Source organism: Herpailurus yagouaroundi, unplaced genomic scaffold (assembly GCF_014898765.1).
Source record: "Herpailurus yagouaroundi ecotype Mexico unplaced genomic scaffold, PumYag 192, whole genome shotgun sequence".
NCBI classification, from domain to species: domain Eukaryota; kingdom Metazoa; phylum Chordata; class Mammalia; order Carnivora; family Felidae; genus Herpailurus; species Herpailurus yagouaroundi.
In genome coordinates this window covers 22,345,082-22,372,173 of record NW_024412423.1, presented here as the reverse complement: position 1 = coordinate 22,372,173, position 27,092 = coordinate 22,345,082, and the positions used below count along the sequence as shown (strand labels likewise).

Here is a 27,092-nt window from a genome sequence, read left to right as displayed (position 1 = left end):
CGGCCGGGCTCGGGTCGCCGCGCTCGGCGTGGCCCACGCGGGGCCTCGCGCGCGCACGGCGCCCTCCCAGGCCCTCCCCGCCCGGCCGCGCGGGATTCTCTTTGGTTTTGTTCAAACAGCGAACCCGGAAGCCAACTTCTCTCCAAACCGCGTCCTCCTGCCCGCGCCTGGGCGCTTTTGTGGGAAGGCGACAGTGCTGGCCCCTCCCCCGGCGACCCTTCCCGGGGCGGGCGGGCGGGCTAAGCTATAGAGGCCCGGGGAGGCCCCGCGGCGCTGGCCGGCCAGCGTGGGCCTGGGCGACCGGGAGCTGCGGTGCTCGGAGTTGTACTTGGTGAGGGCCCCGCGGGCCCGCGAGTTGCCGGCCCCAGCACAATAAGTCGGGCCCGAGAGCCAGGTGGCCGTGGTGCAGGCGTCTGGCTCGCTCTCTGCGGGGAGGGGAGGGTTGGCGGCTGGGGGATAGTTGTGGGATTGGAGCCAGGCAGGGCCGGGGAGGGGGTTGTCCAGGGACTGGCTGGAGAGGGGACGCGGGAACCCCCGCTGCCCTCGCTCATCTTCTGATCGGCCTTTTGTTTGCTTTGTGGTTGGGAGGTTTTTGTGTTTTCTTCCTTTCTTTTTTTCTTTCTTTCTTTCTTTCCTTTTTAAGGTAACTCCAGAAGGCTGTAGGCTTCCCGGTGGAGAAGGCCGGGAGGGAAGGGACTCGCTGGGGGTGGGGTGGAGTGGAGAGGTGAGTGCGCTGGATGCTGCAGGCGGTGTCACCTGACAACAGGTGTGCGGGGTGGCGCGCCCCGCCTCCACTCCTGCAGGGACCACGGATCACTCAAGGATCTGGTCGGCAGACTGGAAGGTTCTTTTAGACAAGATATTAGGAAAAATATTGCTGAGTTTGAAAGTGAGAAATGTCCGTACAATCAGCTAAGACAAACCTGGAATTCAACAATTACAATTACCTTGAAATCCTTGTAAGATTTTAACGACCCAATAAACAGCATATAAAAATAGACAATTAAGAGGGGCACTCCTGCTAGCTTCTCTTTTTCTTCCACCTTTGTGGTTTGAGGTTTTACCCGTTAAAGAGTGGGCAAGGTGCTTTGTTCCAAGGCTTCCTGCCCCACAGACTAGGGGAATTTCAAGCAGCTTTAGGTTTGAACGGGAGACTCTAGTTGTGTAAGTTTGGTGGAATCCGCCTATTGCAGGGGCGCCTTTAGTGCCTTCAGGGGGGGTTACCGGCTCTGAAATGGCCACTCCCTGCCTGTGACTGGAATTAATACCCATCGTACAACAACTAGCTGAAGTTGGGTAGCCGCATCTGTGTCTTGCACAAGAGGCTCTCCAATGAAGATAAATATGCTTTTAAACCTTATATTTTTTTCCTTTTTTAAAAGTTTTTTTAAATGTTTATTTATTTTTTGAGAGAGAGAGTGTGAGTTGGGGAGGGGGAGAGAGAGAGGGAGACACAGAATCCGAAGCAGGCTCCAGTCTCTAAGCTGCCAGCACAGAGCCTGATGTGGGGCTTGAACTCATGAACCGTGAGATCATTACCTGAGCCAAAGTAGGATGCTCAACTGACTGCGCCACCCAGGTGTCCCATAAACCTTTTTTTTTTTTTCTTAACAAAACAAACCAAAAACACTCAGTCTTTAAATTCTTGCCCCCTATAGTTTTAGGTGGAGGGTGGGAAATCTCTTCATTCTTGTATTTCGTTTTAACCTGTCACCATTGTTAATGCTGATCCCTAAAGGCATTGGGGAGGTGGGAAGGGTTTAAGTGAAAATTATTTGAGGTAGGTAGGTCCTTTAGAATGAAGAGTAGTCTGGAACATCACATGTGACAGTCTAATGCATTGTCCTAAGTCACTACCGTGGTCTATACCAAAGGGCCCAGACACAGGGAGTGGTGCATCTCATTCTGCCATTTCCTCTGGTCCTGGTGACAACAGAACTCCAAGAGTCCTCATCCCTTCCCCACAGGAAGGCTTGGAGTACATGTTTTCTGGGATTTGCCTCCAATACCTTCAGAGCTAATGCTGCCCCCAGTCATTTAAAGGAGATTTATTTAAATAAACAAAAGTGCAAAGTCCAAGCTGATGAAGTCCAATAAGAGCCTATGTGTGGTATTGATCAGAATTGCAGCAGCTTCTAGTTTTTGGTATGATTGTGCCTTTGGATTTGTGTTGGGTTTTTCAGAGCCCCGTTCTTGGCACATATGCTGGGAAGGAGCAGGGACGAGAGGGACCCCGCACCTATCCTGTGAGTCCTCCCCACGTTGTACAGTTTTAGAAGTACATTAGGTCCCGCCCCAGCTCTTACGAGGGAGCCCAGATGGGTTCCAAAGAGTTGTAGAGCTTGTTTTCTTGACTGGTGTCTTAAAGTCTTTCAATAAATATTTCCTGAGAATCAACTCTGAGTCAGGCACTGGGGCAAAAGCATGATCAAGAAGTGCTCAGTCCTTGTCCTTGGGAAACTGACACAAGGAGAAGACAGGCAAGGGGCTATTGTGAGTTTGGTGCAGAAGGCCACAGGAGCTCCCATAGTAACCCCCAGAAAGGTGACATAAGCGGAAGCAAGCCCTTACTGTACAGAAAGACCAAGTAGGAGTTGGCTGGGCAACGGAGGGCAGATGGAGACAAGTGTTTGAGGCCTGGGGAACCCCATGTGTCGAGTCTTAGAACAGTGAGAATAGAGGTCATATGGGGGAACTGCCAGAGGCTCAGGATGGCTGGATCGTGGAGGGAACTCAGGTGAAGCTAGAAGAAGCCGTTGAAGGTTCTGAGCAGGAAAGAATCATGGCCAGATGTTTTTTATTGTTATTGTGAATGCTTCATGTATTCCACAAATACTGAATGGCTTCTGGATGGCAAGCCCAGCCAGCCAGGGTCCTGCCCTATTGAAGCTCACATTTAAAGTTTTCCTTTGATAACCTTCCACTGAAATTATTATCTTAATGTTTGGCACAACTTTTAAAAGAGAGAGGAGTGTGAATTAAAGTTTCCTTGTGAGGCAGGAAGACAGGGCTTTGCTATTGAAATGTCGTGCCGACTCCCCTAGCCTCTTGTAAACTCTTTCCTGAATAACACTTGGTTCGGGTTTCTGTTTGTTCCCCACCACTAAAAACCTAACACACGAGGAAGACACGTGTGCTGGAACAAAAAGTGCCATTTAGGATTTATTTATTATCTCAATTTGTCCTTTTCTCCTTGTATGTAATCCCTTGGTTCACTGAGGGTGGACTGTAAGTTCTTTAATCCTCCGGCTCCCTTTATGATCTAGTGTTTTATGAATGGAGAGAGAGGTTTTCCCTGATTGGCTCGAGCACCAGAACAAGTCTCTGTTCTCGGCCAATCAGAACGCTGTTTCTGAACCCCAGCTCTGTGAGCGATACTTGTGTAGTAGATCCTCCTGCCTCTGGAGACCTGACAGCAGTGACACCGTTAATCATCTGGTATGGTAGGAGTAAATGGAAGAGAATGCTGTAAACAGGATTAGTGTCCTGTGCTTCAGAATTAAGTGTCTCAGGTTTGCTGTCATGATTGGACTTGATGGGAAGCTGACAAATGCATGTGGACACGTGGGCATTCATCCAGCTGCAGGGAGTGGATGGTGCAGTCCTCCCTCGGCGACAGCAACTGTAAGCGCTGATCGCTCAGGTTCCCTGTCCTCGGGTGCTTGGGATGGGGGCCGTGTGACTGCCAGCTCCGCAGCAATTCTGGTCAACATTTCATTCGGTATCAATAGGCACAAATTCATTGCTTAGGTAACAGAGGACCTCACGATCTCCAGGTCAGGTGGTTTTCTAAGTGCCCTGATTAAGAGTTTTCTGTGCTGTAGCCTTAGTGGAGGTCAGTCACTTACAGGTGTGAGAAAGGGAAGTATTTCCCTCCAGTCTCTTACTGAGCTAGTTGCCTGGCAAGAGGAGAGGTGGCTGGAGCCACAGAATTATTAGGGAGTGGGAAGGCCTCTGTGGGGCTCCCACCTCAGCTGTCAGGGCCATGGTGGTCTTTCCTCCCTGGGAATCTCCAAGATGGCCCCACAAGCTCCCTGAACTTTAAGGGTCTGAGCTCCCACAGGGATCGGCCAGGTATGTGTCCGTGAATGGTTTCAATGAAGGTCCCTGACTGCTGTCCCACTTGCCACATTTCTGAGTCCTGTGGCCTTTGGAAATGCTGTCCTCATCTTTGTCCAGAGAACTGTAAATGCATCCAACTAATTAGTCACCATCCAGCCAGCATTTGAGGGCCTACCAGGTACCAGGCAGGGCAGTGGGTTCCTGGAGGTACACTGGGGAGCAGACTGGTACGTCCCACCAAGACAGACAAGGAAATTGGCAGTGATGATACAGTATAGCAGCTGCTAAGGTTGGGGAGGTTGGCTTCAGGATATTTATATAAATTGGATGTTGAGTAGCAATCCAGTTGGAAGAAAGGGCTGGGGACTGCATTTGCAGAGCACTTTATATAAGATTGAGAAAAGCAATTGAACATATTAAAGAATGGTGTCAGGGTGAGGAACGTCACGAGGGATTTGTAGCTGGGCCCGGGCCACGCGCAGGAATGTCCACTAAGGACTCCGGGAGCCGTTCGGCCTGGTGGAGCCCTCGTTGCTGGAAATAGGGAGAGATGGGCGGGAGGTCAGTGGGGCCTTGTGCGCAAGGCTGGAGTCTGGGCATAGGGCTGGCCCAAACTAGACTGTGACTGGCGGGCACAAGGCACCGCCACAGCAGGAACAGACACAGGGCTGGAGAGAGTGCTATCGACCGAGAGGGTGGTATGTGCCGAAGTGACGAAAGTGGTTTACAGGGCAGTGTGGAGCCTGTTACGGTGCCCTGTTGGGGAAGAGTGCAACGGTGTGGTAGTAGGTAGGACAGCCCTTTGACCCTTTTTCCTCTGTGGCCCTTGTGGTAGTAGAGGGCTTGTCATTCTTGTGTCCATCTTACTCTTGGGATCCTCACAGCCAGGCCTCTCGCTAGTCCTGTGCCAAGAGGACAGATCAGGTGCCCCGGTCACAGCTCAGTTGTTGAGGAGCCGGTGGTCAGAGACCTGCCTATCACTCAAGCCTAGCTTGTCTCTGGGTAAGCCTTGGGTTTCTGCAAGCAAGGGTCATGTCTACTGTGATTGATTTATAGTTGGAGGAGTTGCAGAGGTAAAGACCACAGAGATCCCTTTGGGATCAACCACACAGTCTTCATTTCCTGGCCCGATAACAGTCAAAAAAGCAGCTATGCTCATGTGTAGTGAGGTTGCCTGAGGCCGTGTCACTGTCTTCAAAGCACTTGGGGTCCTCCCTAGGGGTGAGGACTTCTGGTTTATTGAAGGGGGGGCTCTCCTGGATGATTAGCCTGGGAAGGAAGGACATCGCTTTGTCAATCTGACAAGATAGTATAGCTGTTTCTTTCCTGAGCAATGTCCATGCCTTGAAGAGAAGCCGAGTGTGCAAGAAGCCACTTTTTTCTGTGACGTAGGACTGTCCATCTCTCGGAAGAGGCTGGATGCACGGTATGGGTCACACAGGGCCCAACAGGCTTTGGCTGGTTGCTCCCACCCTGGCTTCAGGGTCAGCTTTCAAGTTGGTTTGTTATAGGACAGAGACTGGCTGTTTTCTGAGCAAATAGCAAAAGGGCGTTTCTCAACCTCTTTTGCAATCACGTGTGGCCATGTGACCAAGTTCTAGTCGATGAATCATGGTCGGTAGTGGTATGCTCCGCCTCTGGGTGTGGCCCCTGAAGGCCTCCATGTGTTAGCATCCACGACCTCTTTCCTTCTGTGGTGACATTGGGAACTGTGCATTGAAGGATGGGGGGCGGTGTCTGGGTCCCTGAATCATGTGGAGAAGCACCAACCAATCATGGAAACCTACTTTGGACTTTCCACGAGAGAGAAATAAGCTATGGGGGCTTGTTTGTTACAGCAACTGGTCCTGTCCTTGCCAGTTCAAATACCTAACATTGGTTTTCAAGGAGGCGGCCTTTGTTTGTTGTTGTTTTTATTGACTTACCTGAGCACCCACTCAGTGAGTTCTTGGCAGGCCCCGTATATGCATGTTTTGTTCAGTTTTCCCACCAAATGTTTGAAGTCGATTCTACCTTCATCCCCGCTTGACTGGTGATAAAATAACCTCAGAGGGTAACATCATATCACGTGCCCGAGGATGCATGGGTGGTAAGTGGCAGAGCCACAACTTGAATGAGGTCAGTCTGACTTTGGAATTTGAGTTACGCAGCCTAGTGCTCAACAGCCACTTCCATCACGGCCACTCTGTCCCCAACGTGGGTGCCCACATCTCCATAGACCCCTGAAGAGTAGTATGGAGCCAGCACGTTCACAGGTTCATCTGGAGACTGCCCGGCCACAAGGTGATTTTCTCCAAGATGTTTTTAAAGTCTGTACACATGACTGGATGTCATGAAGCTGCATGGCTGACTCAGACGTTTTTCCAAGCTGTGGCTGCACATTGGGGACCTAGTTAGAAGTGCAGGGAATAAAAAAGGGGCACCTGGGTGGCTCATTCGGTTGAGCATGCGACTCGACTTGATTTCAGCTCGGGTCACGATCCCAGGGTCGTGGGACTGAGCGCCCCACGTGGGCTTCGTGCTGAGCGTGGAGCCTGCGTAAGATTCTCTCTCTCCCTCTGCCCCTCTTCCCCGCTCACTTGCATGTGCACACACTCTCTCTAAAATAAAAAAAGTGCAGGAAGAATGCGGGGAAGGGTGAGGAGCAGGAGCTGCAGGACTGCCGCCAGGGGAGGGGTGAAGACGGGGCTGCTTTATCAGGAGCCTGACTAAAAACTAGATGTGAGGATGGTTTCCTCTCAGCATAATACCCCTTGAGGATCCATGACGTTTAAGGCCCTGCCTGGGACCCTGGGATTTAGGGATGAGCTGACCACAGTGCCTGGCATCAAGCAGCTTGTGGTTCGGCTGAGCTGGGCAGGCAGGCACACAGATACGTGCCAGGATATGTTCTCTGGGAACGTGAAGCAGTGAGCGATTCCAGTCCACGGCTGGGTCTGAGGACAGGGATCTCACGAGTGCCAGTGCAGCAGATTGGCACAAGGACAGAGGGTGTCACAGGCAGGAGAGACAGCCTGTGTAAAGACATTCTGGACACTGCATCCGAGGGCAGGAAACCAGTGGTGGCCTGGAGCATCGCCCCCAGGGGGAGGGGTGGCAGGAAGCGATGCTGAGGAAGTAGTTGAAGGATGCTGTTTGTGGCTGGCTCAGGGTGGTGAGGAACCAGCAAGGGAGCAGAGATCCCCTGGCATCCACGGAGAGAGGCTAGTGCTGGGGAGGGTAGATGAGGAGTAGAGAGAGCTGAACCGAGGCAGGGAGGCTGAAGAGGAGGGAAGAGGCTTCGGCAGTTACAAGGTGGGTTCAACAGAGCTTGGCTAATGGCTGGGTGCTGGGAAAGTGGGCAGAGAGAATGGGCGCATGTTGACTCCCACTTAGGGGCTTCATGCACAAGGTTGTCACTGCTGGAGCTGAAAATTCCACAGGATTTGGAACAGGAAGGGATTCAAGGTGCCCATGGGATTGTCAAGTGGGTCCTAGCCACAGGCAGTCAGAACAGAGCTCTGGGGCTCTGTAGCCAGGTGTGCACTGGACTAGAGACCTGGGAGTCACCGTCCTGTCCATGTCCACGTCAAGACTCTTGGCTGGAGTGGAAGGAAGGCACCAGGAGCATCACTTTTAAAGAATGAGCATGTCTAGGGCCCATCAGGTCTCCGAATGCTAGTGGCTCTTCCCTGGGGCAGGACGTTACTGATTCCCACAGAGGCAGCCCCAAACCTACCCAGACAGGTCTGCCTGGAGATAGGGCTGAAGCCTGTGCTCCAGTAAGAATGGGACTGAGCTGCATTCATCATCACTGACTGCAGGCCTCTCCTGCTGAAAGAGAGGAAATGTTCAGATCTGAAAACTCTGGGTCCAGAGGCATTGGGTTGGTCTGTGAAACACATTTGTGGTAAAGCAAACGACTGCTAAGAAACCCAGCGGCAGCTTTCCCTGTGAACACACACATGCACACGTGTACATATACCATTTCCTGCTCAGAGTGAGCATGTGCACCTGTTTGCAGGGAATGTCTCAAGATGGAGCTCATCACACAGCAAGAAATGGAGCCATCTCATTGTTTCAGAGAAGCGCAGACCCTATTTTTAGCACTCAGTGATCCATTAACACTTGGTACCCCTTGATGAGAAGTACAAGGTATTATCATAGTCGTCTTTAGGGCCCCTCCCCCTGCCTCAACCCTCCAAACATCTATTCAGAGCTGGGGCTTGAGCCACCTTCATTCTGTCAGAGTGCCCCCAAATTCTGCTGTCTGTTGTTTTGGCCATGGCTGTCAGGCACATGACTTGAGGTATCTTAGGGGTCACACTAATGTTAGGTATGAACCACAAGCATGTTCCGAATACAGGGTTGGGCATCAGAGTAACAAGGACTCCTAACTCTGTCGCCTCCACGGGCATAGAGGCCTGGCCTGTTGGAGCTGGAGGCGCCCACACAGCACGCAGCCTGATCTCAGTTTACCAGTAGATGGGAGACCTGCCCATTTGGTTAAATGATTGAGCATACATGTCCTCTAAGACATGCTTGCCTCGTGCCGGAGGACAGGCTGAGAGGCCTGTTCACAGCTCCTCTCCCAGCACCCTCACTGCCTTTCATGATGATCATTTAAATGACTGTAGGGTTATTTCCTCTTTCTCTTCCCTTCTTCCCCACCAACTCTGGGAGGACAGTGACCTCATCTGCCTTGTGTACTACTGTCTCCATTTTCCAGCATCATTCCTAAAGTGAATGCATGAATGACTGGAATGCTTTTAGCAAACATCTGAGACCTTGAGTGCTCTTAGCAAACATGCAGACCTCAGTGGTACTGTGCTAGGGGCCCAGCCAGGGGCAGCTCTCTGAAAGCCGGGGCTGTATGCACATCACTGCCATGGTGTGAAGTGCAAGGGAGCCCAGTGGATGGAGGAGCTGTACCCGAGCGCTCAGGGTAGGGATGGCAGAGAGCAGGAAGCAAGGAATAGAGGAGGAGGAATAGAGGAGGTCTTGGCGAAAGGGCACAGCCACTGCAGGGGAGGGCACTTGAAGGGAACTGTGTGTGACCCCCACCCCTGCCCCATGTCCGAGTTTGGACCCCAGGAGGTATGGGGTGAAGCTGGATGGATGTGCCAGGCCTAGATTTCTAGGGCATCGCATGACAGGCCCAGGATCTTGATTTGACCTTAGGAACTGTGGCAGCCAGGGAAAGCTTTAACACCGGGGCCGTCGAGTACTCGGATTCGTATGCACCACCCTCAGAGGGCCAGTGGATTGGAGAGTAGGGCGAGCAGTGGGGAGATCTCTTCAGGACATACTTGCGATCATTTGGTTAGAGATGACCTGGATCCAGTCACCTTTGGGGTGGAGAGGAGAGGACCCTCCGTGAGGTGTTGAAAAGGGGCCATCCTCTGGACTGCGTGGCGTTTTGGATGTGGATTGGGAGGAGGATCAGGGTAAGAAAAGCCCTTCTCCCTCTTCTCTAAGGACAGGCCCAGCTAGTGGACTGGGCATGTTCTGAGGGCCTGTGATTGCAGCCTGACTATCTGCTGAACTCCTGTGAGCTGCCATTGCCCCTCACGGGGAAAGGGTCACGAGGTAGAGATGCTGCTTCCATCAGGCGACCTAGGTGTCAGGCTTTACGTCTTTATTCCAGGGGAAGGTGACATCGTTTGCTTTTTTTCCACGAAGACTTCAGCAAATTTATCAGCCCCGGTCTCAAGTGTATGAAAATGCAATTATTAAACAAGCATATTGGACGTAGCCAAGAAATCCCATTTTCTTTTATACCACGTGGCATAAAGGCAGGGCACTTAAGAGCACTCATTGTCAGAGTAACGTTTAAATGTAAGTGGCCGATAAAATTGATGTCGTGGTATAAAATGTGAAAAGCGTAGCCAATCTCTTCTTAGGGGCCAGAGTGCGCCAACCAAGTGCACGAACTGGGCCCGGAGGACTCAGTGGCCGCGAGGAGTGGCCTTTCTTGTAGGGGCCGGAGAGTGTGGGGAAGAGGGGTGCACTGCCCCCATGATCCTGACGGCTGTGCCTCTTGCCTCCACAGTGTGTTTACTGACTCACCTCCAGGGCCGCTGCCATGTCGAGCCGGGGTGGGAAGAAGAAATCTACCAAGACCTCCCGGTCCGCCAAGGCGGGAGTCATCTTCCCTGTGGGGCGGATGCTGCGGTACATCAAGAAAGGCCACCCCAAGTACAGGATTGGAGTGGGGGCACCCGTGTACATGGCTGCCGTCCTGGAGTATCTGACAGGTGAGTGTGCCCGGGTCCACCTAGGAAGGGCTCCGCTGTGCTCACAGAGTGGCTGTTCTGACACTTGCCCAGGACCTGTTATTTTGGAACTTTTCAAACCCCCGGAAGACTCGTAAGAGTAGTAACAATGAACATTTTCACCTAGGTGTCCCGGTTGTTAACATTTTGTCCCCTTTCCCTTTTCTCCCCCCCACCTTGTGTGTGTACGTGAACTTGCATGTGTGCACATGTTTGTACCTTGATTTTTGGCTGTTACACAGTCCATGTGGAAATTTCCTTAATTGTCCCCAAAACGTCCTCTGTAATTTTGTCTGGTTGTCTTTCCTGACCCAGGATCCATTTCAAGATCACACATTTCCTTTGGTTGTTGGGTTTCTTTCGTCCTATTGAAGCTGAAACCGTTCCCCAGTTTTCGTGATATGGACATTTTTGAAGAGTGCAGGCCAGCTGTGTTGCAGAATGTCCTTCAGCCTGGGCTGGTCTCAGGCTTGGATTCGAGTTAAACATTTTGGTAGGGGGATTGCCTAAGTGACATTGAGGCCTTGCCTGGTATCACGCCGGGAGGCACCTCATGTGGATTCATCCTGCCATTGGTGATTCCGTTTGGTCATTTGGTTAAGGTGGTGTCTAATGGACTTCTGTACCTCCTGAGTCACAGTCTTCACCCGATGGCTTTGGCATCACTTGATGACCTTCCCTGAATCCGTTATAACTGTAGTGGTTATAAAAGAGTGATTTTTCTATTTCTGTCATTTCTGTTACATTTATCAGTTGGCACTCTTCAGTAATGAACTGAACTTTCCTTCTGCCCTTCCTTTCTATTTCTTGTACTCTCAGTGTTTCTTCATGGACTTCGTTGGTTTAGTGGGTAATACACTATCCTTTCATTGCTCTGTATGGTGCTCACCTTGTCCCACATTTGACCTTCAAGCTGGTTCTGCTGTGCTTTGCAGCGGCCTCTTCCATTCTTACACATCTTCTTGCCTTTTCACACAATGCGATGTTCTAGACTCACCCTGAATTTTCCCAGCACCGGTCTTGGAATCAGCTCTCTCTCTGGCGGTGGGGGGCAGGGTGCGGGGAGGGAGAGAAGGGGTGGTCCTTTTCCCAGAAATAATCTTACTGGTCTTACTGGTGGCTCCATTGCAATTGTGGGAAGCCGGCTGGGCAGGGATGTCACCCCCATTTTTAGTGATGACAAAACCAGCCTTAAAGCATAAGAGAACTTGCATAGGGTCGCACATAGCCAGTGAGGAGTTGGGACGGGACGCAGATCCTGCTGGCCTGTTGTAATGCTTTTACCACTTACTGTTCCATACATAGTCAGGGTAGCTGGCAGGATTCTTGCAGCCTTGATTCTTGCAGCCAGCCCTCCTCCAGCCAGACGAGGAGACTCAGCAAGACAAGGTTTCCTCTTCCAAAGTGGTAAGAGGAAGCAGAAGAGCTGGGTTACCTCTTGCTCTCCCTGGTCTCTCATTAAGGCAAGAGTGAGGGTTCTTCCATAAAGAACATGGTCCTGAGGGATATGGTGTCTTTGTTCTTTTGAGAGCATCTAGGCAGGAAAAGACATGGGTGTATTACAGTTGGGAGGCATCTGTACTTCTGGGACATTTAACCCTTGGCTCCTCAGAGACTCTGAGGAGTGGCATGCCTGGCAGCATGCGCTAGTCGTGATTCTTCTCTTCTGTAGATGAGGAAACAGAGGACTGGAGCTCGTGACGCAGGCAGGAAAACAATGTATAACGTTGGCAGTCAGGGGCGAAGTTACTAGACAGGAAGCAGAGGACATTTCTAATTCTGGCTTGGCGGTTGTATATGCTCTGTGACCTAGAGTGATTCACTTAACCTGTGTGGACCCCAGTTCCCCTACAACTCAAAATGTTGATAACAGCCCATGTCCCACCAGCTCCAGGCTGCTGTGATAGCCGCAGGTCTTTGTTTGAGCAGAACGGGAAAGCTCATGTGCTGGGCATACCCAGCTAGGCCACGGTTCCTGGTGCCCAGATGCCATGATGTCCCTGTCACGGGGATGTCCACAGACACTACCGGTAGGTCAAGTACAACATCAGTTTCGTGTCTTCCATCAGGCTTCTACCATTTAGTTTGCTGGGGGGGAGACCATTGCTCTGGCATATCTGAGGCAGTTACTATGTGTGCCACGCAGAAAATCTAGTCGTCTTTGGTTGCCTGGCTGGCTCTGGAACTGAGCACAGTGCTCATGAGTTTGAGGCCAGTGGGTCCATTCTCATGGGGCCAGAGACCCTGACTCTTTGCACCCACAGCATTATGCCTTTCCTGCCCCCGCTCTCGTGGGTGTGTGGGAGTGGTCACAGAGGGGTGTGGGAATGGTCAGGACAGCCCATCACTAGGGCTAGAAAGTAGCTCAAGGCAAATCTTTACTCAGGCAGCAGCCTTGTTAACCCCTGTGTATTAAACATCATACATATTTTTAAGTTTTACCAAGTCCTCCCAGGAGAGCTATAGTTAGCTGAATCTGAGCCACTTTTTGCTGCCCTCACATACTGCTGAGTCATTGGCTTGACCGTTGCCTTATGCCTGCCCCCAGCATGGTGCCTGGCCTACATGACAGACACCTCGGGAGACATCCTGAGCCATCAGTCACTTTTGTGGTTACTTGAGTCCTGTTCCCTGATGGGAGAGTAGCTGAGCTCTGGGGCCCTATCCAGTGAAAACACTGCTCCGTTCTGCCCCTCGGAACAGTGCTGCATGCCCACACTGACTGACCAGCCCTAAGCTCCCTGGGCTGGGATGTGGGAGCATGTGGGTATTTGGAAGTTCTGAGCATCTGCCCAGTCACAGCTTTGGTTTTGATCCATGAGTGAGAAGGGAAGGTGGGACAAGCCCGCTTTCTGTCCCGCTCTTTGATTTTATTTCCCCGAAGACACTTTCTGGTTTGTTCCACACACTTACTGAGCACCTGCTGTGTACCAGTCACCATGCTAGGCCCTGTATGAGAACACAGGAATGACTGGGGCCTGTTCTGTGGGGCTCATGGTCTAGTCTGGGAGAAAGAACCAACCACACCAGATGGTTACTGCCTGTGATAGATGCCACAGAGAGCGTAAATAGGCCAAAGCGGGGCCGGGCTAACTGGGGGCCTGGAGATGAACTGGCTCGGAAGGCTTCTCTGAGGAGATCTCAGCTGAGACCTGGAGAAAGCTGTGCAGCCAGCCAGCCCTGTGAGAGCTGGGAGAGGCGCAGTGCCACTCACTCAACTGCACTCCGTGTGCCTGCCGGGTGCCAGGCCCATCCCAGAGCCTGGGGAAGACAGGGAAAGAGCGAGAAGACCGAGCAGCAGCCGTTGAACAGCTCAGGGCCTAGACAAGGATGCGGCGCAGACATCATGCTCTAACACCAGGCATGTGAAGCGAGCACCACTCACTCAGCAGGTCCTCACCGAACCTGCATCTGGCCCAGGGATCGAATCCAGAGCAAGACCTTTCCTTCCCCCTCAGAGCTGCCTGTCCGAGTCCGGCTCAGGCAAGCAAAAGGCGGTGATGCTGCAGAACTGTACGTGCTGCTGGTAGGTGTCAGGCCAGAGGATGCTTGTTAACCCGGTAACCAAAGCTTCCCTGCCTGTCCAGTCGTCACCTGAAGAGGCTTGTGGAAGGATTCTGGTCTCTGCACAACCCAGACTCTTACAGGTGGTACACACAGTTGCAGGCACGGTGATGGCAGAGTGCCCCATGGTACCTTTGCACATGGCTGGGCTAGGCCTCCTGCCTTCAGCAGGCCTCAGTGGAGAGATGAGGGGTCTGAGAGGACTGCTGAGCTCCAGGGCCCCGGTGGGACTAGGTGGCTGTGGAGCAGGGAGCTGACGTCTCCTTGGTGGCCGGCCCTGGGGACCGTGTGGGACGCCACAGTGTTCAGTAGACATCAGGAAGAGGCAATGGAGCTGGGCGGATAAGATGTGGACCCAGGTGCCAGAGCCGCCCTTTCATTACTGTGGCCTCAGATAAGTCGCTCACATTTCTGAGCTGTGGTTTGGTTATCTGTACAATGGGGTTGTGGGGAGTGTCTCCCAGAGTTCTAGAAGCTGCAGTGAGAGGATGCAGGGGAAGTGCTCTTCCCACGCCCTCACGGTGTAAGTGCCCAAATCTCACGTTAGCATTTGAGAGAGGAGGAAGTCCCTGGTACTCCTGCTCTGGCTGCTGAGGTGACTTTCCTTAGGGCTGGTGATGGGGGCTGTCACCGCCCGCCCATGCGTGTTATCCTGCAACTCGCCAGAAGCCTCCGGGCCTCACCAGATGCCCGCAGGATGCCCTGGCAGCTTCAGGCCCTACTCTCCCTGCTCTGTTTCAAGTGGCACTTGATTCCTCCTCCTGAAGCCTGTACTGGCCTCACCACCAACATGTCCTGTTACCGAACTCTTCTGTCTGATGTTGGAGGCCACTTCTGACTGAGCATCTGGCACATGCATGGAAATCTTCTTGGAAGATTTCTTAGTTAGCCAGGAGCTGAGCATGCCAGAGCTGAGGCCAGACCACCGTTAAGAGAGCCTGAACCAGGGTGCCTTGGGTTGAGCCAAGTCAAGATCTTGCAGCCCGTGAATTTGAACCCTGCGTTATGCTCTGTGCTGACAGCTCAGGGCCTGGAGCCTGCTTCAGGTTCTCTGTCTCCCTCTGTCTCTGCCCCTCCTCTGCTTATTCTCTCTCTCTCTCTCTCTCTCTCTCTCTCTCTCTCTCTCTCTCTCTCTCCCAAAAATGAATACATGTTTAAAAAAAAAAAGTGTCTGAACCACCAGCAGCCCTTCAGACAGGGGACCATCAGAGCCCAGTGACACCCCACCACCACCCTCCCGCCCCCGCCATGCAGAGCGTGTTTTCAGTGGTGAGGGACCACATAGGTTCTCCTTCGTACAGTCTTCTCCCGGCTGGGGTAGATGTGGGAGGAGGTTGTAGCTTTGCATCTTGCTCTGAAAAGTGAAGCAGGCCTCTCTTTGTCCTCTTGGGTCCAGAGCCCAATCATCTGCTGCACTTAAAAGGAAAAAGGCAACACTTGGAACCAGCTTGGTCGTGGCAACCAGATAGCTCCTTCCCCAGATCCAGCTTCCCTGCCGGACTCTTTCTGGAGTTCTCCCCAAGCAGTGTGACACTGTCCACTTGTCTTCTCAGTGTGGAGGACTCTCTGGGCCTCCCTCCATTCTCCACCAGGGGAGTATAGCAGCCTGTATTGCTCTTGGGGCTCTGTGAGGATTGACACTGCATCTAAAGTGTTTAGCCAGCTTTCTTAGTAACCTCTCAATACATGGTAGATGGAAGTAAGTGTTACTGCATGGAAACTGAGGCAGTCAGGGCAGCCCCAGTCCATTCATTGTCTTTGCCACCATGGTACTATGGTACTTCTCCCTTAAATGATATGTAAGGGAAGAGGGAACCTGACTTTAATCAGTTCAGAAGCTTCTGGAATCTCTCCTCTGTGCCCAGCATAGCACTACTGGAAGGTATAGGAGATGTGAAATGAGAACTATATGGCGTGGCTTTTGTCCCAGTGACCTTTCCATTGATGATGGGGATCCCCAAGCCCAGAGACCAATAAGGGAATAGGGCAAACAGGGTGGGGGGGGGATAAGTTAAAGGTGCTTGAGTCCCACAGTTGGGGGTGGAGGGTGGTGGGAAATGAACAGTGTGTGGTAGAGCAAAGAGCAAGCACCCTTATGATTTCATGGTCTTGAGTCATGGGTCAAGGTCCTGTGGGTCAGTATTGCTCAAACAGTGCTCAGCAGAACCTACGTATCTGGTGAAATTCGAGAGGTATTCCACCAAAAAAACACGTCCCTATGACTGAGGTCAGAAGATGGCTAGATTCACATCCCCTCTTTTGAGGTGGATTTTTGAATAACCTCGACAATTTTCTCAGTAAAGGAATTTGTTTTAGTTTGGGAACCAGCAAGAAATAGCTTTCTTTATGGCAAGACTCTTTAGAGCCTTTAACATGTTGGTGTCACTGTGAATCCCCATGGGAAGGAGCTGTGCTATGTAGTGGTTCCCAAACACCTTGCACAGTACAGTGTAGGGAACGCTGGTGTGGCTTTAGCCCATGACAGATGGCACTATAGGGAAGGCTCAGTGAGGAAACAAAATCGAAAGCTGTCATGAAGAACCAGCTTTGGTTTGTTGTGGCATTGAGGCAGGAAGCTTGGCTGACAGATAAGGAGACCTTGGGTCTTCCTCTTCCATGCAGGGCCCAACCCATAGAAGGTGCCTGAACATTTGCTAGGTGAGGTGGTATCTTGGGAAGCCCTTAGCACTTACTTTGCTAAGCTGAGTTGCTCAGATATTGACTCGGAGATGGCCTATCATATCCCAGGCTCTGTGCCAGACACTGAGGTCCAAGACAAAAGTCTCTGCCCAAGGAACTTACTTCCTGGAAGGGAAGTGCCTTTGGAGCCATTTTATCCAACCCTTGAGCAAAGAACAGGCCTGGTTCCTGATCATCAAATCCAAAAAGATGTGCGATGACATTCCTTTTTTGGGGGGTGGGGGGCAGAAACCCTGTCACATGGACTGAGCACAAACCTTACTCTACTAACTTCCCTCCTAGTACTTAAGCTTATTTGCAGAAATTCAGTGCACTCCCAGAGGGTTTCTCTGAGAAAGATGTCAAGCCCTGGCAGCCAGCTCTCAAGACTGAATGCTGACACCTTGTGATAGGTATAGACTCTCCCAAAGTGGCTATGGGAGCAGCCTGCTGGTATGGGTCCCTAAATTGTGGTCCATTTAAAAACCCAGCACCAGGGGCGCCTGGGTGGCTCAGTCGGGTTAAGCGTCCGACTTCGGCTCAGGTCATGATCTCACGGTCCGGGAGTTCGAGCCCTGCGTCAGGCTCTGTGCTGACAGCCCAGAGGCTGGAGCCTGCTTCAGATTCTGTGTCTCCCTCTCTCTGACCCTCCCCCATTCATGCTCTGTCTCTCTCTGTCTCAAAAATAAATAAACATTAAAAAAAATTTTTTTTTAATAAAATAAAAAGATAAATAAAAACCCAGCACCATAGGACTGCATTTCCACCTCTCACAACGTAAGGCTATAGCTAGAATTTTTTTTTTCCTGTCTTCTTTGGATCTAAACTACAAAATGATGACCTCTGGAGTTTTATATTTCTAAACCCCACTCCTGCCATTTTCCCAAGCCCTGACCCTCTCGGTGCCCATGTTTCAGCCTTGGTCTTCCCTCTCCCGTATCTTGTTGGGGACCAGAGCCTCCCTGTCTTCTAATCAGTACCTGGAATCTTCTCCCCATAGATGCTCCAGTCAGAAGCTGCCGTGGTGAAGTTTACAGGGCCAGCTCCTGACCTGGGGAACAAGCAGGGTCCCCTGGGTGACCTTATGGCCACTTTGCAGACTAGATGAGTCTCAGCCCTTGTGCCTAAACACATCCTACAATAAAACCCTAAGGGAAAGGGGTGACTCTTGCGAATATACCTTGCTGTCTGGTTTGGCTGACGAAATGATCATCCTTATCCCAAGTTTCAGCTTGCTTCATTTCTGATCTGTAACTGGGTCAGATGCTGCGTATCTCTCCTGTGTTAGGGGCTCGGTTGCACTCCGTCCCCGCCCTGTCTCCTCTCAGTGCAGGAGGGGGAACCTTCCCTTTCAGCAGCCCGTCCTGTTACACGGATACTCGGTTCAGCAAACACCTATCGGACTTGGTGCTTCTGGCCTAGGAAAGAAAGGATCTGACAAGCTTGGCAGATTGAGGTAGGCAGAGGCTGCCCTTGGCTCCATCACTTACCTGGCCTCTTTACCACTTTCCTATCCAGGACACCCGAGTGTGTCCTGTTACTCCTGCAGCTAAAAATAGGGCAGGAACAAGAGGACAGTCAGGCTGGCTCCTTGATGCTCTGAGGCCCCCCCAAATTCCTCCTGAGTCTCTTGCTTGTCTGCCTGATGACTCCTACCTTAGACTAACACTTCAGGCCAGGACCCAGCTAAGTCTTGCTGGCACCTTCTTGGGCATTCATGCTGCCCTCAGGCTCTCACCACCCCACAGTGCTCATTCTTCTGCAAAGCCCTTTGCCAGTTTTATTCTCCTGAACACACACACACACACACGAAAGGGAAGAGATTTAATGAGCCAGAGGGCTGCAACTAGAATGAAGCTGGAAACACTGGAGTTGAGACTAGTGTACTGGACACCCATTGTGTGCAGACCATAGTTAAATTCATATTCCCATTTTGGGTGATATGAGCAGTTTGTGTTTAAAAATGTAAGAATATAGGGGCACCTGGGTGGCCCAGTCAGTTAAGCATCCGACTTCCATTGAGGTCATGATCTCGCGGTTTGTGGGTTCAAGCCCCGCGTCGGGCTCTGTGCTGACAGCTCGGAGCCTGGAGCCTACTTTGGATTCTGTGTCTCCCTTTCTCTCTGCCCCTCCCCCAATTGCACTCTGTCTCTCTCTTTCTCAAAAATAAATAAACATTACAAAACACATATTTTTTAAATGTAAGAAGCTAAAGCTCATCCATAATGCCATTGCCCAGAGATAGCTGCTGGGCCTGACTGCCTCTTGTGTGTATGCACACACGCATGAAAGGAAGTTAGATTTTAGCTTCAATATTTGTTTTTATTAATATCTGCGATTAACGATCTCCACTGATAGCCCATCACAGAAAATCATCATTATACATAATCTTGCAGAGCCAATCATGTGTTAATTTAGGAGGTGCTCCCACCTATGCTGCACTGTTAGTTCTCCCTCAGCCTCCCTGGGGGAGTAGATGATTCCATGGTGGGTAGACATCCGAGGAGTGCTTGGGAAAGCAGTTTATCACAAGGTGCCTTTGACATTTTCTTCGTCGTGTGCTGTCGGCCTGCCCGCCTGTTAGCAGATCCAGGGTGGGCAGGCCTCGGGGCTTGAGGAGAGAGCCTGGAAACCGCCACAGGTGCGATGCCTGGAGCTTCGCTACCCCAGGCAAGATGTGGAGGTAGAAGCCCGGCTTGACAGCACCCTTCTCCCACAAGCACGTGAATCTGCCATGGAGCTCAAACACTGAGTTTCTATCTAGTCCACCACCCAGTCCTTCCAAAGGGTCCATAAGGTGGTCCATGAGAGTGTAAGTGTGACTGGGGTCCACTTCATGAAACAATGGCCCTGCTACCCCTCCCTTCTCGGGGCCGGGGGCTGGACTGTGTCACTGGGATCAGAAAGGAACGGCCTCATTGCTTTCTTTTCTCCCAGGGTGTGGCTGGTCTTCTTACTCTCTTAGCAGTGTCTTTCACAGAGCTGAAGTGTGTGGTTTTAATGAAGTCTGGCATCTTAATTCTTTTTTCATCTATTATGCCTTTGGTGTTGTCTCTAAAACGTCCTCGCCAACCCAAGGTCATGCAGATTTTCTCCTATGTTATCTTCCAGGAGTTTTATAGTGTTTTATGTTTAGGGCTGTGATCCATTTTGAGTTAATTTTTGCAAGGGGTATAAGGTCTGTGTCTAGATTCACTTCTTGGGATGTGGATTTACAGCGCTAGCGCCATTTGTTGACAACCTCTCTGTTTTCTCCAAGATAAGCTGCATTGCCTGGGAATGCTCGGTGGTCAAGGACTCTCACTGTTGCTTCATGATTTCCCTGGGAACGGTGACATGCCACTTTCATTTCTGCCATTGGGGTCTGCACATGCATCGACAAGTTCCCTCTCAAGGGCTGGGTTTTCGCTGGGGCCAGTGGAAAAGCACACAGCAAGACAAAACCTGTTTTTGGATTCAGGCAAGGAAAAAGGTGTGCCCAACACTAAGTGTGCCTCTTTCCTCTCAGACCTGCCATCTGGGATCACTTAATTGTGACTGAGGTACATCCCTTAGGATTTCATTTCATGAGGTCTTTTAGTGATAAGCTTTCTCAGGCTGTTTTTGAACACGCTTCTGTCACATCCATAAAGTTACTTCTTTAGTGTCTCTATTCTGGGATCTTTCTCCTTATAAAACACAAATCAAATATATGTTAGTGTTTCATTCTTCCATATCTGTTCATCTCATTCTTATTTTTCATTTCTGTCTTTCAGGTCTTATTTGTGGATAATTATTTCTGATCTATCTTCTGGAACTGTCTCCCAGTTTAATAATTCTCTCTTCAGCTGTGTCTTATCTGCTGTTTAATTCGGTCACTGAATTTTCAATATCAGCTTTGAAACTTTTACTTCTAGAAGTCCTGTCTGGTTTCCTTTTGAATCGGCTTGGTTGTTCTTTATAATTTCTTATTTTCTCTTCATTTCCAAAGTTTTCTCTAAAAATTATTTCTCTAACTAAAGTTATTGTGTATTTATTTGAATAGCTCATTTTTTTCAATTTCATCAAGGAAAATGACAAATATGACTGTATATATCTAAAACATATAATGTGATGATTTGATATCCATACATATTGTGGAATGATTGTCAAGTTTATCTGAATTATCCTAATAATGGAAGTCTTCATAAATCTATTTCTGCCAGATTTTGTTGTTCATAAAGTCTGCCTCTCTTCAAGGTTACAAAGGAATTCCCCCTGTGCTTTTGCTTGGTATTTTTATGTTTTAATTTTTTACATTTTTACTTTGATCCATTTATCCTGATACATAGTGTGAGATAAGGATTGACTTAATTTTATTTCAGATGGTTACCCAGTTTTCTCAACACAATTAATTGAGTATCTCCTCTTTTCCCTGGTAATCTGAGATGCTACCTTTACCATACGTGAAATTTCTAGATATATTTAGGGTTATTTCTGGGCTTTATTTTCTGTTTCATTGGTTTGTCTAGTTACATACTTTATGTTTCTCATATCTGGTAGGTCTTTTATTGTCTTTGATTGTTTTCTTTACTAAGTGATGTGTACCAATGGTTAAAATTTCCATGTTCCCCTGGACGTACAGTGAGACATTCATTTCCCTTCGTGCTCTTTTTCCTACCCAGTTCTCCCAGGAGACAGTATTATTAGTTATATGTAAGTTATCTATCTTTCTAAAGATATTTTTCTTCTCCGTTTTCATTTCAAAATCTAAAATATGAAATGCCAAGAAATAATGAATCAGGATAATGGGTACATGTGATGTGCACAGACTGACACTGATATTTGAGCCAGAATCTTGGCTGGGAGAATCTGAGGGTTGTTGATCTCCCCAGTACCCCCCAGGCCCCTGAGCCAACCCTGAGACCTCACTTGAGACTGTGAGGTGAGACCTGCCTGGATCTTGGACCATCAGGGGGCTGGGATGACTTTCCTCTTGGATGACTGCTTTATAGTTCAGTTCATACTGCCTGCCATGGATCCTGAGTGTTGGCTCTAATACATGAAACCAGGCCAGTGCTTTGGAGAATGTCCCTGTACTTCCATCCTTAATCACGGTCTCAGTGGTGCAAGTGCTTAGTGTACTTGTTTAGTGATCCATCCTTAATGACCTATTGGTGAAGGAGTTACCAAGCTCTAACCAGGTGCAAGGTGCCGGGCTGGGTGCTGAAAGTTGAAAGAATCCGTGTTCATTTCAGAAGATTTGTACTGAGTGTCTGTGATGGGTCAGACATATCGGAGGTCGTATTTGTGACCCCGGGGGCTGGAACTGTGCCTTCCCCACCCCTCCCCCATCACTGTATGCTCAGCTACCAGCATGAGGGCTTACATTCTGCAGCCGCTTAGTAAATAGTTTTTTACTGAAGGTAGGAAGACCAGCTACAGGGATGAATTTCAGGAGGAGGGAATGTCGGTAAGGTCACAGGCTGCCAGGAAATTGATGAGATGGGAGCTGAACTAGACCCCTGGATTTTTAAATGTGGCATAATTAGGGTTATGCTAATGACACCAGGCATCGGGGGCCAGACCGACCTGAGCAACAGCAAGTGTCAGGCAGCTGTTGGTGGCAAATGGGAAGGCGTGGGAAGTTTATCAAGAGCTGATCTCTCACTTCTGACACAAAAGCCACTGAGGATGTCTGTACCTTGAAAAGCAGAGGAAGCGAGGAGCCACTCCACTGACTTAAATAGCAGCATCCCAGGAGCCATGCTAGAAGTACCCCAGGGTCTCTCTGTGGATGACCACCAAGAATGGCTTTAAAGAACTACTTAGTAAAAGGAGAAGGAAGTGATAAGAATTCTACAAATATCTTCTCTCTTGATATCTTCCCGTTAAAATATCAGCAACTAATAAAACATATTTATAGTCCTCTTGCTTTCTTTCCCTGCCTGAGGGCCTCTATGTCTAGTCAACCTAGAATAAAATATCGTGAAAGTGAAAAGCCACTCCTCAGAGCTATAAATACGTTGTAGCAAGAAGACAGACCCAAAGGGTATTCAGGACAGTGCGCCTCACTCCATCTCCCTGTCTCTCCCGTCCCCCCTACCCCACCCCCCAGCCGCCTCCAGTTCCAGCTGCCAAGAGGATAACAGGGACTCTCCTTGCATTTGCCAGGCTGCTCAGCCTGCCTGCAGCTCTGACCCTGGCTCCCACCTTCCTTTCCTTTATGTCTTCCCTCCTTCATTTTATGTCCCACCTTCCTTTTTAGGCAAGTGCCTTCTGTGTGGTGGCCAGAAGAGCATGTTGCCTGGTACTTCAGAGGCCTGTGACGGCGCCTGATGCTGAGGTGTCGTCTCACGGGATTACTGTCATGCCCGCGTACACAGGGAGACATTTGTAGAGTGGCCTTTACAGAAGACATTTATGAATGTCGTCCTCATTACAAGGAGGCTCTTGCTCTGCCAGAGCCCACATTTCTTGCCTGCAGGACTGTGGGAGCCATGTGGGAATCCAGAGCCTCTGTAAAAGGCTAATCGTAGGCTTCCCTTGCCATGTCTGTCCTGACGGATGCTCCTTGTGGTAACTGGTAACTAAGGTAGTCTTTGGTTAACATTTATCTGCTGCTTCTGTAAATCTGGCTGTTGGTTGCTGAAAGTCAGTATCAGAAAATGAGGGCTTTTACCTGGAGGAGCATTGGTTTCCTTGCCCTCCGGCCTCCTCCCCAGGCCCTGGCAGGTCCCCATTCCAGATTGAGAGTGGCTTGTGGTAATGCTAGCTTTGGGGGCATGGAGGCCGGTGCTTTCAGTGCTAGGCAAAGGCAGAGCGATTAAGGAATGAAACATCTGCCTTATAGTGAGCACTTGCTATGTGCCAGGCACTGGCTGAGTGCTTCACATTTGGTAGTTCACAGGATCCTCACACTTCCTATTCTGCTTAGAAGGAAATTGGGGCTTAGAGTGTAAGTAACCTCTGCGAGGCCACTCAGCATAGTGACCCGTCTCTAGAAGAGCATCTCCTGTAGGCTCTCTTCAGGAGCTCAGACCTTAGCAGTTACCAGGACAGCATGGGGGTCTCAGGGTCCCTCAGTATACTGCACATCTCCGTTGTCTCCAGTGGACGTCACAGGAGGATGGTATGCACCCAGTCCTCTAAGGCTGGCTTGGTCCTGGGTGGAGCCACAGCCTGGTGAAGGAGGCAGACAAGGCCTCCCAAGAGGGGCAGGCCCTGAGCAGTTGCAGGGTCCTGTGGCCTGGCATGGGCAGAGGGGACAGGGGTCCTGCAGGGGTGAGGAGTCACCGACAGGAAGGAGATGGGTTTGAACACAAGAAGGGCCGTGGCCGTTGGCATGACCTGTGCTGGGCTATAGAGAAGGGGCGGTCAGGTCACTGTCGAGGTGCTGGCTGTAGCAGCTGCAGGACAAGTGGGGTGCTGGGGGAAAGAGGAGCGAAAAGAGCCCTAGGAGAGAGGAAGTCAGTGCCCTCATACTGCTCTAAAGAGAGTCGGTGATGCAAAGAACCTAAAAAGTCCAATGCTCATAACTTGTGAGAAGCAGGATTGAGCAGGCTGTGACAGCTGTCAGGGCCTGGGGGGGCGCCTGTGACCCAGAGTTGCGAAAGCTGGGGGTGCGGTGGGGAGGGGGGCGGTGCACATACCATAGTTACCTCTGTTAATTCACGCTGCGTTTTCATTTCACTTCTGACATTTTGAAAAGACAAACTGTGCATAAGGGAAACAGCACCAAAGAGGGTAGAGCAAAATGCTCTCCCCCAATGGCGTTCCACTCAGAGTACGCATGTCTGCGTCACAGGTCCGTGAACGCGCATGCGCGCCCAAGTGCGGAGGACAGGCACCGCCTCCGCCCCCGCAGGAGGGCAGCCCGCCCCACGAGCACTTCTTGTTCTCCTCCTTAAACGTCCCTCTGTCAGGGAAGTGTCACCACGTCAGGGCTGTTGCAGTGAGTTTCCTCTTTACGTTACCCCCTTCAGATCTTTTCATTTCAGCAGACATCTGATTGTTCGCCCCTTCCCGAGATGAATTAAGAACAAATGGCTGTGATTTTCCGTATCAAAACAAACACACATATTAACCGCTTCCTTGAAGATTAACTTGGCGTCCTTGAAAGGGAGTGAGTGGGAGGGCAGAGGGCCTGGCCCAGCTGTCAGCCAGGGGTGGGGAGAGTTAGAGCAGGCTTTCCTGGGCCCGCCCCCGCACCTCATCCTTCCACCTACCTTCCTGGGCCTTGACTTGTGCTGTCTCAGCAAACGGTTTTGGTTCTGCCCCTGCTGTGGCGCACTCTGTGGGGGTCAGACAACAGCCTCAGACCCCATCCCCAGGCAGAGACTGCCTGTGGGGCCGCCCTGGGTGCTGCATTCTATCAAGGTAAGTCTGGCAGCCACAAGGTTAATCAGGTTCAAGTGCGTTTTTCAAACATATGTAAACTGTTAAGTGTAACAGCAAAGAGTAAACTATCGGGCAAGGAAACACCAGGTTTTCTATATTGCTTTTCTCCTCCTTCTTCTCCTTCCAACTCTCATGCACGTGCATCTATCCGTTTAGCTAGGCCGTTAGTGTGGTAGGAGGAAACTGAGGAATAGGAAGTTTAGTTTTCTTCTCCTGGAAATCCAGCCTGCTACACTTTTTAAAAAATGAAGTGTGTGGTTGTAGCCCCAATAACTGTAGTTTACATTTATGTAACCATGCTCCAACCATGGAAGTTGGTAACTCGTTAATCCTCACCAGCCCTGGAGTGACCTAATTTTTATCCCCTTTCTATAGAGAGGGAAAGCCTGCCTTGGGTGTGCGTTGGCCATTCACAGCAAGGTGCAGGAGCTGGGATTCATACCCAGGCTGTCTGACAGCAGACCCTAGTTCTAGCACGCTGCCCTTTGTGGCTCTTGCACTCCGTTCAAGACAGACCGAGGAGGTAAGCTTATACAGAAGTGCTGGAGACTTGGGGGAAGATCCAGGAAGATGTTCCAGAAAGGGAAGGTACTCAGGCACTGGGCTGGGTTGCAGGGTTAGAGGAAGGTCATGTTTGTCAAGAATGAGATCTCCTTTTTGTTAATCTGTATCATGTAGAATGACCTACTTTTTACTTGGAAGTCTAAGAACCAGCTTACTTTAGAAACTCCCAAATTAAGCTGTATTTCTGTCTTACTGGGAGACGTGGGGAAGGTGGGAGACTAGACCAGATGCTCATGGGTTTTTAGGAGGGGTCTGTAACGTGGGCTTAACAGCAAGGGACAGTATGTGTCAGACTTGGAACATCTGCAGAAAAGCAGCAGAATGGCTCATTGTTACAAAATACCTTGCATCTTGCACAGAAAATGCTACCTTCTGTTACTGCTGTCGGTTTTATTTTCTCTGTGGAATCCCCAGTTCCTTTGAGGCCCCGGGACAGGCAGACTGGAGAGCTTTGCTGTGGCCTGTGAGGCCCTGGAGCTCTGGGTTGACAGCTTAGCAGGCTTCAGACTCTGCCGCTCATCTCCTGAAAAGGTGAGGTGCGGGCCGGTGGATTCTGGGCCCCCAGGGGAATTGGAGGAACTCGTGGTGCAGTCGGGATGCAGGAAACTCTTAGCATTTCCTCTCCAATTGGAGTTGATTGGGTTAAAGCTTTCCAGAATGGTGTAAAACAGTTCTGAACTCCGTGAACTGCTGAGGGAGGCCCGATGAATTGAAAGAAATACAATAAACAGATTGCTCGTCATGTTGTTGGCCTTGTAGCAAATATCTGTTTTCTCCTTGGGATTACGTGAGCATTTGCTTTCCTTTGATTTCTGGTTGTTATTTTCAATATTTCTTTTGTTAACGGAGATGCTTCAAACAGCTCTGGAGAAGCCCCTGAGTCTTCGCAAGGTTTGTGTTTAGAGTTTGGCTCAGCCTCCACACGTCACCTGTTAGCTGTTAGGAGTCTAATTCTGCAAGCCATGACTTCATCTCCCTAAAGGAAGATAGACGGAATGCTTCAATACAACAGATAGGGTTCAGTTCAAGATGTGTGTGTGTGGGGGGGGGGGGTAGTGGGGGGCAGGGTGGGGAAAGACTAAGCCTTTGGTCTCTGGGTGAACTTGGAAAGTAGACCTGTCAGAGGTATTCACGTTCAGACAGCTGGTGTATAGCTGAAAAGGCTGCCAAATAATGCCATTATTCACGGCTGTGGGAATTTTGTCAAGTGGCCTTAAAGAGATCACGTTCCATGAGGCTGGGGGCTGGGGGGCCCAGGGGTGTCTGCAGTGCTTGCTGCTATGAGTAGAGAATAAGGTCTCATTACTGGTCTGGGCCACTACAAATGATGGATTCAGTGGCTCACTACTTGCCAGAGACTGGCCCTGGCCGGGAGTGGGAGCCAGAGACGCTTGGGTGTTTTGTGAGTTAGATCTTAAAACAAACAAAAAGGTCTCAAAACAAAAAAAATAGCTCAGAAGCCGGCCACTGTTACTTGTCATTCAACATGTCCCCTTTACCCTTTACAGCATTTATCATTGGGAACCTTACCACCCTTAGAGTCCTTTCCAAGGCTGACCCCAAACCAGTTGACCCTTTGGGCCCAAACCAGTTCATTTTTGGTCATTGGTA

The 27,092-nt window shown here is 50.3% G+C and overlaps 1 protein-coding gene across 4 annotated transcripts in view; it reads left to right on the top strand.

Moving 5' to 3' along the window:
• MACROH2A1 (macroH2A.1 histone) overlaps positions 1 to 27,092 on the top strand; it is a 79,139-nt gene that overhangs the window by 518 nt on the left and 51,529 nt on the right. For all 4 annotated transcript variants that reach the window (XM_040444519.1, XM_040444521.1, XM_040444518.1 and 1 more), the window contains exons 2-4: positions 2,752 to 2,755; positions 6,018 to 6,022; positions 10,094 to 10,298. In XM_040444519.1, coding sequence (XP_040300453.1) covers positions 10,127 to 10,298 — 172 coding nt within the window. In that variant the 5' untranslated portion in view covers positions 2,752 to 2,755; positions 6,018 to 6,022; positions 10,094 to 10,126. The remainder of the gene's footprint in view (positions 1 to 2,751; positions 2,756 to 6,017; positions 6,023 to 10,093; positions 10,299 to 27,092) is intronic.